This window comes from Acomys russatus, chromosome 29, assembly GCF_903995435.1.
Source record: "Acomys russatus chromosome 29, mAcoRus1.1, whole genome shotgun sequence".
Lineage (NCBI taxonomy): Eukaryota > Metazoa > Chordata > Mammalia > Rodentia > Muridae > Acomys > Acomys russatus.
In genome coordinates, this window is record NC_067165.1 from 5,294,025 (window position 1) to 5,310,866 (window position 16,842).

The 16,842-nt window shown below is 52.0% G+C and overlaps 1 protein-coding gene across 1 annotated transcript in view; it reads right to left on the bottom strand.

Annotated features, from left to right (window-relative positions):
* The window catches only part of Acot11 (acyl-CoA thioesterase 11), a 48,718-nt gene that overhangs the window by 22,195 nt on the left and 9,681 nt on the right, over nt 1-16,842 (bottom strand). Inside the window, exon 2 of the mRNA XM_051171156.1 lies at nt 428-641. Within this exon, the coding sequence (XP_051027113.1) occupies nt 428-641 (214 nt within the window). The remainder of the gene's footprint in view (nt 1-427; nt 642-16,842) is intronic.

Genomic DNA, 16,842 nt, shown 5'->3' on the forward strand with positions numbered 1-16,842 from the left:
ACACTCAGAGCTGGGAAGCGGGAAGGGGATGAGAGGGACCGGCTGCCTTGACAACTAGGAGATGAACGGAGTATTTGAGTCAGGGGACCAGACCAGCAGGAACTAAGGCCAGTGGGGAACAAGTGTGGTACTCGTGGGCTGGAGAGATGGCCCAGAAGTTAAGAACACTGACTGCTCTTCCAAAGGTCCTGAGTTCAATTCCCAGTAACCACATGGTGGCTCACAACCATCTATAACGCAATCTGGTGCCCTCTTCTGGCAGGCAGGTGTACATGCAGATAATAATAAATCTTAAAAAAAAAAAAAAAAAAAAAAAAGTATGGTACTCATGAGAGAGGAAGAGACCATCTTTAAAACCTGAGGTCCCTGCCCAGACTCTACAGGGCAGGCGATAGGGATGTGATGGCGAGCCTGGGGCACACTTCACCTGACAGGCAGGCTGTGGTGTCGATCCATTTGAGCAGCTGTCCAATGCTCAGCTCCCCACGGTGGTTAGTGTGGCAGGGCAGCACCAACTGGCTCATCTGTACCTCCGTTGGGTTCCGGTACTCCTCATCCTCTGCCATGGCAGAGGCATCTTCTGACTCTGAATGTGAGACTGACTTCCGGGATGTCCGACTAGAGAACACAGAGGCGAGGCCCTGGGGACAGATGAGGGCAGCATGATCAGCGTTCTGTACATCTCTGCTCTGCCTGACCCTGACTCGTCAAGTACAGGGAGGGAGAAGCAGCCAGGATCACCTCCCACCAGCCTCATCAACAGCCGCCACCACCTCCAGCCCAGGATCTCTGAGCCAGGGGAATGCCATGTGTGCCAGCTCCCTCTTAGGAGAGGGTATCCGTCCTTGTTACAGCTGGTGGGCAGCTTTAAAGGCTTCCTTTAGATTGACTTTTTAAACAGTGCCTCACCGGGTAGCCCAGGTTAGCTTTGAGCTCTTGCTCTTCCTCAGTCTCTAGAAGGCTGGAACTATAGACATGCCACCATGTCTTTCTCCTTGACTTTCTCCTTGAAAGACTTCCCCTCTTACAAAAAGGGCTAGAGAGATAGCTTAGCAGTTAAGAACATTGGCTGCAAAGTCCTGAGGACCAGAGTTCAGATACCAGCACCCATATAACAAACTGCGTGTGGTGGCTTGAATAAGAATGCCCCCCATATGCAAATGCTCTGCCTCCAGTTTATAGAACTGTTTAGGAAGGACCAGGAGGCGTGGCCTTGTCGGAGGAGGCGTGGCCTTGTCGGAGGAGGTGTGGCCTTGTTGGAGGAGGTGTGTCCCTGCGGTAGGCTTTGAAGTTTCAAAAGCCTCTGCCATTCCCAGTTAGCTCTCTGCCTCATGGCTGTGTCTCGGCTACTGCTCTGGCGCCGTGTTTGCCCTCCTGCTGCCATGCTCCCTGCCATAATGGTCAGGGACTCACCTTGGCTGCCTTCTAGTCTAGCCAAGAAAATTAGAACTCTGGGTTCAGAGAGAAAGTCTGCCTCAAGTGGGAAGTGATAAATGAAGACCTTCGACGCATTCCTTTGGCCCCTGTGTGTACACACCTGCACACACCCATACACTCACAGAGACAAGATAGAGAGATGATTGATAGATAGATAGATAGATAGATAGATAGATAGATAGATAGAGCGAGCAGTATATACATGAAGTCACATATCTCTACCTCAGCATCAACAAGGAAGGAAATTCTGAAATAGTCTCAAAAATAAGTGGAAGGTGGAGACACTATGCTGAGACACAGCAGTCACAAATGGACAAACACCTTGGGTCATGTTCCTAGTACAGTTTCTAGTACAGCTGAGCTGGTTCATGAGGTAAGCAGGGGGCGGGTTCTGGTCCAAGAAGATTAAAAGTTCTGGGAGAGTCAATAGCAAAGGAGACTGAGTGTCAATGCAGTTAATCCCGCATTTTAAAATGTGTAACTTCCTGGTACCCTCACTTCTGCCCGGAGAATACTAGACGCCTGGTAGGCCCTCTGATGGGAGCCTTGCTGTCCCATCTCTGTCCCCCTAGTCAGAAGTGTGCTCAAAAGCTGGGCATCCCTGCACATGTGAGAAAGAATGGAGACTGGGGGGAAGTGCTGGGTTCCAACACTTGGAAGGCAGAGGCAGGCAGATCTCTGAGTTCAAGGTCAGCCTGGTCTACAGAATGAGTTCTAGGATAGCCAGGGCTACACAAAGAAACCCTGTCTCAAAAAAAAGAAAAAGGAAAAAGAAAAAAAGAAAATCCTTGGGTACCAGGCACAGTGCTGGACCACAAGGGAGAGGAGGGCAGCAGACCTAGGAACTCTTGGCGTGGGTGGGGGTCCACAGATGACAGCTGTCCTTCTTTCAGGCTCTCAGAGGTAGCCTGAAGGCTGCTACACTCCAAGTAGCAGGTTCTGTTGCCATGGAAACCACTGCCAGAGGCATCTCCAGCCTGGCAATGCACTGGGGGCCTGCATCGATGCTGATGCAGGTGGCTAGCTCTCTGGGTGTGGTTGCACAGAGAGAAGGAAGGTAGGCTCTGCTTTTCCACACCATTCTTATGGTGAGGAGCTCTCAGAACATTCTAGACCAGTGGTTCTCAACCTTCCTGGTGCTGTGACCCATTAATACAGTTCCTTGTGTTGTGGTGCCCCCAACCATAAAAGTATTTCATCGCTACTTCATAACTGTAATGTTGCTACTGTTATGGATTGTAATGTAACATCTCATATGCAGGATATCTGATCTGCAACCTCTGTGAAAGGGTCAGTCAGCCCCCTTCCCCCAAATGGGTCATGACCCACAGGCTGAGAACTGCTGTACTGGACAGAAGCCCTGGGGGAGCTGAGGAAATTCAGGAAAACAAGATGCAGAAGACAGGTGGGTAAAACAAAAGAAGTCTATGGGGGGGGGGTTCTTGTTGGTGGTCATAAACACAGTAAAGACCTTCATAGTACCCTCAATTACCAGATCCTTGGCCCCACAGGATGCTCGGTGGGAGCACAGAAGTCAGAAATCATGGCCCATCTTACAGACGAGAAAACTGAGGAGAGCTGAGCCCAGGCCAGCTGTTGGCACTGAGGTCCAGGCTTGCTGTGCTTCTCCACTTCAACCCTGAGAGCCTCCTGCTTCCCTTCAGACTCCAGATGTCTAAAGACAGGACTTATGACTTACGACTCTATGGCTATTTAGGTTCATTCATTCACTCAATCATTCATTCATTTGACAAGCACCTCCTCTGCACTCTGGGCCCTAGGTCAAAGACCCGAGGATACAAGATGAACTGGACCCTACACACAGTAGGACCTCATCAGAGAGACAAACAAAAATGAAAGAACAAATTCCATCCTGCCCCTCGGACACTGTGTGGTTTCAAAGAAAGTCCTTTCTTCCCTGAGCCAACCCCTAGGGTCTAGTCTGAGTTCTTACCCACCTAGTTTGCAGTGGGAAACCATGGGGCCATCTCTATCACCCTGTGAAACAGAAATACCATGCTTGGGTGAGCAGGGCTCAGACTCGGCCTGAAGCAGGCTAAGGAGCTTGCTACTACTGTCCCCCTGCTCTGCAAAGGAGAGGCGCAGAGCCCCCAGGCTACTGCCCATTCAGCAGGACCAGGGCCTCCAATTGTTATCCCATAAATATCTCGGACTCCCCTCTCTCCTTGAGCTCCAAGGCTGTCTGTTCAGTGCATGCAGCCAAGATGGGCAGGCAGCCAGGAGGAGGCAGGGATGTGGGCAGCCAGGAACGCTTCCGCCAATGGGGAGGCTAGAGCATGGCCACACCTCCCAAGAGAGCAGAAGCCTGGGATGAAGTCAGGAACTGCCAGACAGGGCCAAGACAGCTGAGAGGGAGGGCGGGCATGTGGAGGTCAGAGACAGGCCTTCCCAGACTGCAGCTATGCCAGGCACTGGCTCCAGGCCACTCCAAACCTGGCCAGACTTAAGTCCTGACCTAGGCCCCAGTTGACCTTGCCATGGCCTTGGTTTCCCTCCTCCTAGTCCGTGGCATATCACAGACCTATTAGGTCAGAGCAGAAGAGACCACTTTGCCCAAGCACTCTACAGTGAGAGATGAGACACACACAAAGGGAAAGGCTGCCCAGTGACACCTAGATGGAGAGCCAATAGAAACCCTCACAAGCCAGGGTTGCTGCTAAGCAACCCGACAACTTCCCCTCCATTTCCTCTATGGTCCTAGCAGCCAAATCTCGCCGATCCGAACTTCTTAAACACTCAGTCCAGCCCACTGTCTGCCCACTCTGGCCTCTGCATTTCTAACTGTATATATATCCACAGCCTGGCCTTGGCTCCCACACTCTACTGGCCAGACTCAGCTTCCATTAAAACAAGAGCCCCAACCACAGCCACTTGCTGTGCCTTGCCTCCCAGGGGGATCTACTCAGGTCTCCCCCTCCCACCCCCCTCTCCCGCCCCCTGCTACAGACCTTCTTGCTGCACCCTGCCCTTCCTAAAGCGCACTCCTCACCAGGCAGGATCCTTACTCAAGACTACCAGCTGGCTCTCCACTGCTGTCAAGATCAGTGGTCAAGGTCCAGCCACTGCAAGTCCTGTCCCTCGTCCCAGCCGCTGTCCTCTCATGGCTCCAAACTGCATGGGATCCTCGGAGTACCTCCTCACTCCAGCCCTGTTCCCCTGCCGTCAGAACCTCTTCTCCTCCCCTCTCCCCCACTGTCTCCATCACAGCACTGAGCCAGCTGTGCCATCTCATCAGGACAAGGAGAGAAAGCCAGGCCAGGCACAGAGCAGGTGCTCTATATAACCGCTGCGGAAGGGAGACCGGGAACCAGCTGAGACCTAAAGGATGAAGGAAGGTCTGAGGTGTGATGAGGCTTCAGGGACCAGAGGAAAAATAATAATAATAAAAGAAAGAAAGAAAGAAAGAAAGAAAGAAAAGAAAGAAAGAAAGAAAGAAAGAAAGAGAAAGAAAGAAAGAAAGAAGAAAGAAGGAAAGAAAGAAGAGGGAACAGAAGTGGGGAGCAGGTAGGAGAATGCTGGGAGCATCTACAGGGTGAAGACAGGAGAGGGATGGTGTTTGTTTGGGGCCTGAAGATCAAACCAAAGGGGGTCCCTTTCAATCCTGAAATAACCTGTAGAATGGAATGGCCCACAGTGGTTAGTGAGGGCAGGGAGCCCAGAGTCTATGGGCCCATTCTAGAACAGCAGTCCAAGAGCAAAAAAAAAAAAAGTAGGACCCTGGAGGAGACGCAGGCTTGGGAGCCCTTGAAGCAGTAAAACCTGGCAAGGGCTCAAGTACATTTACGTAATGAACCTGCACAATCTCAGGCAATTTGTTTGACCTGTATAGGCCTCATTTTCCTCGGCCAGAGAAACAGGATCATAAGCCAGGCCTGGTGGCACACGCCTTTAATCCTAGCACTTGGGAGGGAGAGGCAGGCAAACGTCTGCGAGTTCAAGGCCAGCCTGGTCTACAAAGTGAGCTCCAGGACAGCCAAGGCTACATAGACACACCCTGTCTCAAAACAACAACAAAAGAAATGGGATCTCAATACCTGTCCGCAACGGTTATCAAGGAGAGGCCGCTAAAGGAGACTAAGCATGTAACGCTCCTGGCACATGTCCATCCGCGGCAAACATTTAGCCGTTGCCCTTCTACCACGAACTTGGCAGGGCCACAGGGCAACCAGGGTGGGGGTGGCACTGGTTATCACCAGCCTCCAGGAAACGTGCTGACAGAATCTGAAACCCCAGCAATCTATGGACCACTGGGTCACGTGGCAGTGCTTCAAGCCCAGGCACGGGCTACAGTTAGAGTTCCTCCCTCCCCTCCCCCATCCTGCCTCTCCCAAGGCCTCATGAGGTGCTGGAAGGGCATCCCACGAGGAGGTGGGAAGAGGGCCCTTTGGCCCACCCTGGAAGCCACCAGCCAATCCCCACAAAAGGCCTCATTGTCTGAAGCCGCCTTCACTGAGCCATGTAATGATGTTGCCTAAACTGGATGCTGTCCTCACACAAAGGAGGCCATGGCTCCAAGCCTCTCAGAGAGCCCAGTGCAACCAGGACAACCTCCCAGCCACTGGATCCATCAGCAAGCCAAGGACATATGTCAGCATTCCAAAGGTCCATTCTCCTCTGTCCCCTACCATCTTTCCCCAAAGGTCTGTGAAGCATGCATGCACACACGCACATGCACACACACAAACATGGGGGCGGGGGCAGTGGCACTGAGAACAAGAATGTAAGTAAATTGAGTTAAATAACTGGTAAGGAGGAAGCAACTGAAAGGAGACTCCTAGCAGCCCAGGCACAAAGGGGCATTATGGTTTCCCACTCCGAAAAGCGGGATTGGAAGGAAGGGGCCAGCGGACTGTTCCTTGGGCTTCCTTCGGTCTATAGCACCAGGCTACACCCATGACATAAGCAGGCATCTGGATGTTACTTGTAGCTACAGTATGCCAGCACTGCACTTTCCAGGTTGGGGCGTGGAGCGGCTGGAAGGGAAGAGAAATGAGCGCCAGTGTCTTTTTGCTTAAGCACCTCTTCTATGTCAGTTTGAGGGTCGGGGGGCCCACGTTAGGTGTTCCCAAGTTCTTTTTTTGGGTTTTTTTTTTTTTTTTTGGTTTTTTTTTTTTTTTTTTTTTTTTGGTTTTTTTTGAGACAGGGTTTCTCTGTGTAGCCTTCATTGTCCTGGACTCACTTTGTAGACCAGGCTGGCCTCGAACTCACACCGATCCCCCTGCCTCTGCCTCCCGAGTGCTGGCATTAAAGGCGTGCACCACCACGCCAGGCTTCCAAGTTCTTATTAATCTACCCTGCACAGCATCTGCCTCTACTGATGAACAAACCATGGAGGAGAGAAGGCACCTGGCCTCTGAGAAGCTGCTGGTGGTGGTGTCAGCCCAAGCCCAGCAGCAAAGGACTATGAGGAGCTCTCCACAGCATTTCTGCTGGCCTTAGAGGAAAGGAGAGCAGGGACTCAGAGAAATGAAGAAAATGACCCCAGGTCACACAGCCAGCCAGTGACAGAGGAATGAACATAGCCCAAAACCCTAGATCCCACAGCAGAGGCCATGGGCCGATGAGGTGATTAGGCCGCAGGCAGAGGGTTTGCCTTACTTCTCGGCCCTCACTGAGACAGGGAGAAAGGCCTGAACTCAGTATGGACAGAAAGCTGGGACGAGCCTTTTCTTTCTTCCCTTAGAAGCCCAGCCTCAGCTGGCACCTTCAGCCCTGCCCCTTGGCCTCCTGGCACTGCACAGCAAGGTCTCTCAGCACATGAACCCCAGGAGACCTGAGCAGGTCTTTCTCATCTCAGTTTCTAGACCTGCCAAATGCTTGAGACTAGTGGGACCCCAAGGACAGCTGAACTTAAAACCACAGGGAGAAGCTGGGTGCAGTGCCGCCTGCCTGTGATTCCAGTACTTTAGTGGCTGCTCTAAACAGGGAAATGACAAGTTAGAGAGGCCAGCCCGGGATGCACGGAGACACTGTGGTGGCATGAGTGAGGATGGCCCTGTAAACTCGTATATTTGAATGTTGTCATACCCCAGCGCACGCGCGCGCGCACACACACACACACACACACACACACACACACACACACACACACGCAGTCCATGGAATTGTTTGGGAAGGACTAGGAGGTGTAGCCTTGTTGGAGGAGGAAGTGTGTCACTGGGGGTAGCAAACACCCCCTGTCGTTCGTTCCCAGTAGGCACTCTCTTCCTTCCATCTGCCTTCTTGCACATAAGGACGTAAATCCTCAGGTGCTCCTCCACCACCATGCCTGCCCAACAGCTGTCATGTTCCCCGTCGTGACCGTCCTGGGCTCACCCTCTGGAACTGTAAGCAAGCCCTTCAGTTAAATGATTCCTTTTATCTCTTTTTTTAAAAAAATATTTAATTTTAATTTATGTGCGTTGGTGTGGGAGGGTGTCAGATCTTGGAGTTACAGACAGTTGTGAGCTGCCATATGGGTGCTGGGAATTGAACCCGGGTCCTTTAGAAGAACAGGCAGTCCTCTTAACCACTGAGAGCCATCTCTCCAGCCCCAGATGCTTCCTTTTATAAGATGCCTTGGTCGTGGTGGTGGTTTGTTTTTTTTTTGTTTTTTTTAAATCACAGTAACAGAAAAGTAACTAAGACAGACACTGTCTCCGAAAGAAAAAAAAAAAGAAAACAGCAATGAAATCATTGGAAATAAGTGCTGGCCAGGGTATGGAGACGACCCCTTAATGTCTGGCCAGGAGTGTAGACAGGTTCAACACCTGTGAAAGGCCATTTCCTCATAAAAGAATGTTGGGCAAAGGGTCCAGAGACACTGATCCCTAGTGAAGGAAGCGTGACTTTCTTGCTGAAGACCAAGCTTGCTTCCAACACCCATGTCAGAAGGCTCACAAGCGCCTGTAACTCCAGCTCCAGAGAATCTGACACCCTCTTCAGACCTCCATGCACAAACTTACATGTGTACATGACATACTTTTTAAAATTAAGCAGAAACGCCTTATGCTTGGACACTCTTAACTCCTAGCATAGTCTCAAAATATGTTTTTGAAATGTTATAAAAAAATCAAAATAGGTCCTCGAAATATACGGGTATACAAGCTTCAAGTTCAGTTAGAGACCCTGTCTCGACAAATATGGTAGAGCACAAGATGAGAAAGACATGTGACATTGACCTCTGGCCCCCACCCACCTGCACGCAGACACACGGGAACCCGTGGACGCACACACAAAGCTGGGGGAGCAGAAAGCAGGGCACACCAGCGTGACAATGGCACATGGCAGAAGCCTGCGGAACACAGATTGTTAGCTCTCTGGCCTCACTTTCCTCCGGCTTCCAAACGGCCCTTGACCAAAGTGTCTTCCAGACCTTCCGGCCATGAAAAACTGCCCTACAGAAAGAAACGCTTGCCAACGCCTCCAAGGCATGTATACCTCCCCTCTATTCTGTTCTCCACTGCGACACTCTTATTTAACTGTGAGAGTGCTAAACAGAGAAGGGGGAGGGAGGGAGGGAGGGAGAGGGACAGGGACAGGGAGAGAGAGAGAGAGAGAGAGGGAGGGAGGGAGGGAGAGAGAGAGAGAGGGAATCCTCTCCCCACTCCTGGTACCCTCAGGGCCTTGGAAGCAGGCCTGACTTGATGTGAAGCAAATGCAAGAGTCTGTACAGGGGATCCCCAATCCCAGTTAATGCCAGCCACAAGCGGGAAGAATACAGACCATAAGCCCCTGCTCCCGCACCCCATTCTAGAACACAGCAGAACAGCATCTGCCTCCCTCCACCCCAAGGATAAAAATAACCTCATCTGCAATCTGATGCTTGCTGTCACCAGAACTGCCCGGGCCCACCAAGGAGCTGGCAGGGGACTAGATCAAGCACAGGGCTGTTGTCTAAATGCAATCACACACATCATCGTCATCATGATCTGACCCACACACACTGGAAGCGCTCTCACTGACAAAATGTATGGGAAGCCAAAGAGGTCCCCCACACAGGGCCCGAGGAGCCCAGCTTTACGCCAGAGGACCAGGACTTGAGGCCATGCTTGCCTGTGTGCAGCCTTTGTCCTAGCATCTTGAAGCCGACAAGGTCTTAGAAATTAATTATACCTATCAGAAATGTCAGTGGGGAAACAGAGGCACAGGAGGTCTCTTTCCCAGGTTTTAAATCAGTGAGTAAGACTAGCCGTTCTAGGGCAAATCACTACAAAGTTTATTTCCTCCAAACTAAACTTCTCAAGGAAGGTCCTGAAAATGGCTGGACCTTGCTTGATGAACAGTGTAACTGTGGAGAGATGAGACAAACCTATCTTCGTTCCTTTCCAGAGGCCAGGGAGCCCAGGGTCTCTCTGTAGCTCAGGCTGGCCTCACACTCATGACCTTCCTCCTGTCTCAGTGCTAGGATTATAGGTATGTTAGTAGCCCATCCCAAAGCCACTCACAATCATCTCCACACTTGACCCAACATCATCTTAACCAGCAGAAAGCCTCTTGGAATGTGTGAGTAACCTAGCATGCAGTTATCCTTCACCAACCCCAAGGCTAAAACTGCAGCATAACTAAGGCTGCAGCATGCTCTCTGCGCTCTCTGCTGTGGCTCACCTACCTGATACCTCCCACAATGTATTACCTCAGCACACAGGCTCAGTCTGGGTGTTTTTTTGTTCGGCTGTTTGGTTGTTGGTTTTTGGGTTGGGTTGGGTTGGGTTGGGTTTTGGTATGGAACCTTCAGGAGAACAGGCATACCTGCCCCCATCTCCATCCTAGGTATTGTGAGGAATAACACAGACTTCTGAAACCACAGGCACCTGGCTCACCGCAAAGTACCAAGGTGGGAGACATGATATGGAAGAGACTGGAGAGCAGGGAGCAGGGGCCGGCAGCCATCACAGATCCCAGCAGCCTGTCTCCCACTCTGGGAAACAGGAATGTGGAGACGGAGGTCCTGGGGTCTCCAGATGGCATCTCCGTCTAGTCCAGCCCAAGCGTCTCTGAGGGTCCTGGGCACCTCACTTCCCTTCTGTCCAATTAGATAATCTTTTGCTCAACAGCCACCTGGCGACCCAATGAACCAGTTTCCTCATCTGTAAAAGGAGACTCTGAAGACTTAGCAGGACTGACTTGAGGTGCAAATGAGGGGACATAGCCAAAGGACTTTGCCAATCACAGAGGCTCTGACCTCTAGCTGCGTGCGTGCACATGGGCTGGCCACCAGGCTGGGTCAGCCTATCCAGTAAGTGTGTCTAAGCAGGCCGCCATCCCAGTGTCAGGTCCAATGAGAAATAGACTAGGTACATAACATAGAAAATGCTGTCACACCCAGGGCTGCAGGGCCCATGTGACCAGGATTCAGTTCTCCCCTGGACAGCACCCCCACTACAACTTCTTTGTATTGCTTGGGCACTGTACCTACAATGTGCCAGAGCTTACAGCCTGTAGGGTATGAGCAAGTATCTCACCCCCTCAAAGTTTAGATTCCTCAATTCATAAAACTTAAAGGGATAAATGTGCAGATGACACGGAGAATAATCACGGCTCTATGAGGATATTTTGGGGGTTTTGTTTTGGTTTGGTTTTGTGGGGGATGGTTTTTTTTTATTTGTTTGTTTGCTTGCTTGCTTGCTTGCAGGGTTTCTCTATGTAGCCTTGTCTACCCTGGACTCACTTTGTAGACCAGGCTGGCGTCGAACTCACAGAGATCTGCCTGCCTCTGCCTCCCGAGTCGTGGGACTAAGGTGTGTGCCACCACCGCCCAGCTGGACATTTTCGGGTTTTTTTGAGATGGTGTCTCATTCTGTAGCCCAGGCTGCTTGACCGTTTTTTGCTACACTGCCTCCTGCCTGCCTGCCTTCTGACTCTGGGCATCTGATACCACCACAGGCAGTCCAAGCCAACACCCACACCTACATTTGGGTTTCCCCTCACATCCCTTCATGTCCCTCTGCAGGGATAGAGATGGTAGAATGACCTGGACCAAAACTTTCTGAAACATTACCTGCTGGCCCACCCTCATGGAGGAAAATGCTGGAAACAACTCTGTCCATCTGAGAGGGTACCTCACATCAGTTAGACAGACCCTGCTCAGATACAGCTTTGCAGCCCACCACAACCCCTCCAGCTGCTGCCTAAGCATGAGCTCGCTTGCCCCAGAAACACAGAGGGCTCACTCCATGCTGTTAACCCCTCAACTATCCAGTGGGTCCACCTCCCACCCTTGTCCTCCATGCCTCCCTGTGAGCCACTGCCCACCCATCCCCCTTCCCCCCATCACCAGAAGGCCTAGAAAGAGACCAGAATGCTTTGAGCAGTGTGGCCCCAAATGTAAACTTAGCCCCCTATGTGCCCCCCTAGACACTCCGACCACACCCAGCCCAAAACCCTCCTCCTCAATTCCCCCATTTGGAGCCCTGGCATTGGGGTGAGCCATTCAGGGGCTTATAAAGGAAAGGCCTGGCTTTCCCCATCAGAACCCTTCACACCCTCCCCACCACACGGCCAAGAATGCAGCTTGTCCCTGCCTCCGGGTTACCATGGCAACAGGAAGCCAGGCAATGGGCCCAGGGCCCTGCCATCCTGCAAGCCACCTCATTTACCCTGAAGCTGGGCACAGCAGCCACAGATGTCACAGTTCCTTCTAGAGAGGAGACAAGAACGAGATAGAAGGGGCAGAAAAAGAGATCAGTTACAGAGAGAGGGGGAAAGCAGAAAAGAGATGTCAGACCGAGAAACAGGAGAGAGAGGAGGGGGGCGGGGAGAAAGGGGCCCCTCCTGATCCGCGCTCCACACCACACATTCCTGGGCCTGAGCTGCTCACAGCTTTTGAGATTCTGGGCAGCTAAGACTTCCTGCCCCAGGAAGCTGGCAGCCGCGCTGGGCCCCTCCAGCTGCTCTCAGAGCCTCGGAGCCCCCACCCTGCTACGAGATAGATCCCAGGCCTTCTGCCAGCAATCGGAGCCCCTTCGTCCATCCCCCAGGAATCCTCAAACTTTCTCCGGCACTTTGTCCTCCCTACCCCCACCCTACCCAGACTCCTCTAGCGCAACCCAACTCTCTGTATTTAAAAAGCCATTCCAAAGAAGCATTGCAGAGCCCTGGAAGAAGGGGGTCCTGTCACTCAGCACAGGGGGTGGCCCGAGGAGATGCTGAGCAGGGCCAGGCGGGCAAGCCTGGCAGAGAAAGGCTGAGGCCGAGAGCTCTGCAGGGGCTCACCCCTCAACATCCCAGGTGCTTCGCCCAGTCTCTAGCTCAGAAGAGATGATGGACTACAAAGTAGCCTCGACCTCTCCTGGCCCCACAGCACCCACATTCCTCACACTGTGTGAGAGGAACCTGGGCCTGGCTCAGAGGTTAAGAGCTCTGCCTGCTCTTCCAAAGGTCCTGAGTTCAATTCCCAGCAACCACATGGTGGCTCACAGCCACCTATAATGAGATCTGGTGCCCTCTGCTGGCCTTCAGGCGTACATGCAGGTAGAACACTGTAAACATAATAGATAAATGAATCTTTAAAAAGAAAAGAAAAAAATGAAAAGGGTAGAAGAAAGATAAATACAGGGTTACAGGTGATTAACAGGAGGGCTGTGGCTAAGCCCAGCAGGCTCTGGGTACTCTAGACGTGATTTTTGCCTCTAGTTTGCTGGGGAACCAGGAGCCATAACTTAAGCCACTCTGGTTTGGTTTGGTTTGGTTTGGTTTTTTTTGAGACAGGGTTTCTCTGTGTTGCCTTAGCTGTCCTGGAAGTGCTTTGTAGACCAGGCTGGCCTCGAACTCACAGCAATCCGCCTGCCTCTGCCTCCCGAGTGCTGGGATTAAAGGTGTGTGCCACCACCGCCCGGCCTTAAGCCACTCTGAACCTCATGGCTCACATCTATAAAATGGGAACTGAGTATCACAAGAAGGTGTCACTGTGCTTAGGCCAGGCCCTGAGCCACAGGAAGTAGCCCAAACTGCCAAGGCACCACAGAAAGACAGATCAGCCTTCACATCCCAGGGGTAAGCGACATCTGCTGAGAAGGGCCAGGTGGCCTGTGGGGAACATGCTTCCAGGGTGCCTGGGGCCTACTCCCAGGACTACCAATTGACAACAAAGCCTCTCTACACTAACTAAGGCTTCGTTTCCAGACTCTCAGGAAGGAAACAGACTTGGAATCAAAGTCTGTGATTACTAGAAAGCAGCTGGGGGTTGGTAGACACCAGGTGGGCCAGGCCCAGGGAGGAGCCGCTGGGCCATGAATAGACTATTGTCAATATTTCGCATTTGTACAGGTTGGAAACATCACCAGCGCCCAGTGAGAACCTGGAGATTGAGCCCGGGGGGGAGAGCAAGGTTTTCCACGGAGCTGTGCTCCTGCTCCATCAAATGGCTGGAGAAGGCCGGACCTGGTCATCAGCAGTCACCTGAAAGGCTGGACAGACAGAAAACAAGCAAAGCAGAGGTCCCTGGTGCCCGCATTTCAGCACTATCGTCACTGACCCCTTGTTTTAAGTTGGTTCCATTCAGGGCCGGTTCTACCTTAATAGCTGTTTGTGTGAAAACAGCCTCATGACTTCATCCATCCACAAACTCAACTGTGGCAACCCCTGTCGTAACCAAAGCGTAGCCCTGTGGTGGCTGAGGCTTCCCGCCCCCAGCAGGGTGGGAGAGGAGAAGACAGGAAAGAATGACTCAGAGCAAAGGAGGCAGCCCCAGGCTGGGGTTTCCCTTGAGGCCCAACTATGTGAGTGGGGAAACCAGAAGGAATGGGGCTGGTCCCCAGACAGGACAGACCACCAGGCTGGAGGGAGAGCAAAGAGAGTGTAAGCTATGTCTGACCTGGCCTGGGGTCTCTAGCTGCGGGTCTAAGGGCTGGAGGAGTCCAGGTAAGGGTAAGGTCAAGAACTCTCCAGGTGGACAGGTAGAAAGACGCCAACTGTACAGATCAACGTGGTTTAGCGCTGCTGAAATGCCTATTCACTTTTTTTCAGGACAGAGCACTGAAGGGAACAGTCTCTCTCTCTCATGACTAGTAAAAAGGGGACAAGACCATTTAAAGAAGGAAAGAAAACACAGAGCAGCAAGGGGTGTGGCTCAGTGGGTTCAGCGCTTGCCTAATATTCAAACAGCCCTAGGTTTGATGCCCCCAGCACTGCATAAAACAGCTGTGTTATCCCAACACTTAGAAGACGGAGGCGAGAGGACCAGTGGTTCATGGTCCCAGCTAGAAAGCAACTTGGAGGCCAGCCTGGGTTACATGAGACCCTGTCTCAAAAAGAAAAGGAAAGAAAAGATGGAGGGGGGGTGATGAGGAGAGAACGGGCAGTAAGGGAGGGAGGGGGCAGATGGGCGGGGGTCCTGCTGAGCGTATGAATGAATGAGAAGAAGCAACTATGAAAGGCATGGGCAGGGGGTGGCTCTAGAAAAGAGCGAATGCAAAGTCCCAAGAGGACAGCTGTGACCATCAGAGGGCAGTGGGTGAGAGGTCGGGAGGGTAGCCTGGTCCACGTGGCCCAAGGCTGGGTAGATCCCCAGAGAACAGATTTGACTCAAGTTCTGAAATTTTTTTTTTTTTTAGGATTTTCTTGCCAGGGTTTCTCTGTGTATCCTTGGCTTTGTAGACCAGGCTGGCCTCGAACTCACAGCAATCTGCCTGCCTCTGCCTCCCAAGTGCTGGAATTAAAGACATGCACCACCACCGCCTGGCTAAGTTTTGAATCTATAAATGGAGGGAGATGGGGCCTGCCTTTCTGAGTGCGCGCGCGCGCGCGCGCGCGTGTGTGTGTGTGTGTGTGTGTGTGTGTTAGAGAGAGAGAGAGAGAGAGAGAGAGAGAGAGAGAGAGAGAGAGAGAGACTTGCAGGGTGAGGAGAGGCAAGGAGAGTCCTCAGTGTTGCTATGCTGCTGTCCAAAGTGTCAGCCTAGGGCAGATTTCAGAGGTCCAGCTAGCAGCAATAGCTGGCTGAGAGTCCATCTTTAGAGTGAGAGATAAGGAGGTGGAGCTTGAAGTGAGGGAGAAGTTCTAGTACTGAGTTGGGGTAGCCGGGGGCCGGGGGGCGGTTAGCCAGAGGGGGGATGGAATGAGTAAGGATAGGGATCAAGAATTTTCTGGGTTGGGTGTAGTGGCATATACATTTGGTCCCAGCACTCTGGGAGACAGAGACAGGTAGATTGCTGTGAGTTCAAGGCCAGCCTGGTCTACAAAGTGAGTCCAGAACAGCTAAGACTACACAGAGAAACCCTGCTCAAAAAAAAAAAAAAAAAAAAAAAATTTCTGGATATTATTACCAAATGTATAAAAGTTCTGATTTGCAGCTCACTGTTGAAAAGGGGCTGAGGACAGCCTGGTCCCTGGTCTACAAAGCCAGTCCAGGACGGCTGAGGATACACAGAGAAAGCCTGTCTCGAAAAAGAGAGAGAGAGAGAGAGAGAAAGAAAGAAAGAAAGAAAGAAAGAAAGAAAGAAAGAAAAAGAAATGACTCTCTTGAGACTGTCACAACAAAGAATCCACATGTGGGTGCTCAGGACGACATTCCAGCTAAGCTCAACCTTGCAGCCATGCCCACCATAATGCCCATGAAGCCATACTAGACACCCCCCCCCCCCAGTGCACTCACCCACAAGCTAAACAGCACCCAGTAGCCTCCACTTGGGCTTCCCAGACAGATGAATTGCCCTGCAGAACTCTGCCCAGCTTTGCCCAAGCTTCCAACCCACAAATCACAATACATCACAAACTGGTGGGTTTGCTACGCCACAGCGATTCAGGCCAGCAGCCTGGTGCAGGAGGAACCCCAGACAGGCTCCCTGACGTGCCAAGCATCCTGAAAGCAGATAGGGAAGGGGGAGGGGACAGAGAGGAAGGGAAGGAATCCAGTCAGAGTGACTTCAGAAAAAAAGATGAGAGGCGGTCAAGGGGAACCCGGTACCACACGAGAAATCCTAATGGGCGACCGGGGACCTGAACGGCTTTGCCTGCGTGGACGCTGGAAGGCTTGTTTCTCTGCTAAGGGATACAGCAAGTAGAGCCAAAGAGCTGCTCACAGGATAGGTGCCTAGCATCTGAGAAGTGCTCAGGCACAAGCTCTTAAAGATCCTTTTAGAAATCTGCTGTTTGGCATAAGCCTACTGGGCTGAGCCCGTGGGCAACCTCTTCATTGTCAGCTCTACTCGGGAACAGGTAACCCAAGACCCAAACAGAACATATGAGGGAAAGGAAGCGCGGACGGACGGGAGACAGAAACCACACACACCATGACTGTCCATGAAAGGGCCAATGGACGCTCACCCAGCACAGGTGCTGGAGAAGGAACCTCAGGCAGCAGGTCATCCCCTACAGTTGCCTTTTGGCTCTCTGCCAGAGCTGGGGTAACTAGTGGTCCCTCCTGGGCTTGAATATCTTTCCAGGTAAAAGCACCCAAGCTGCCAAGTC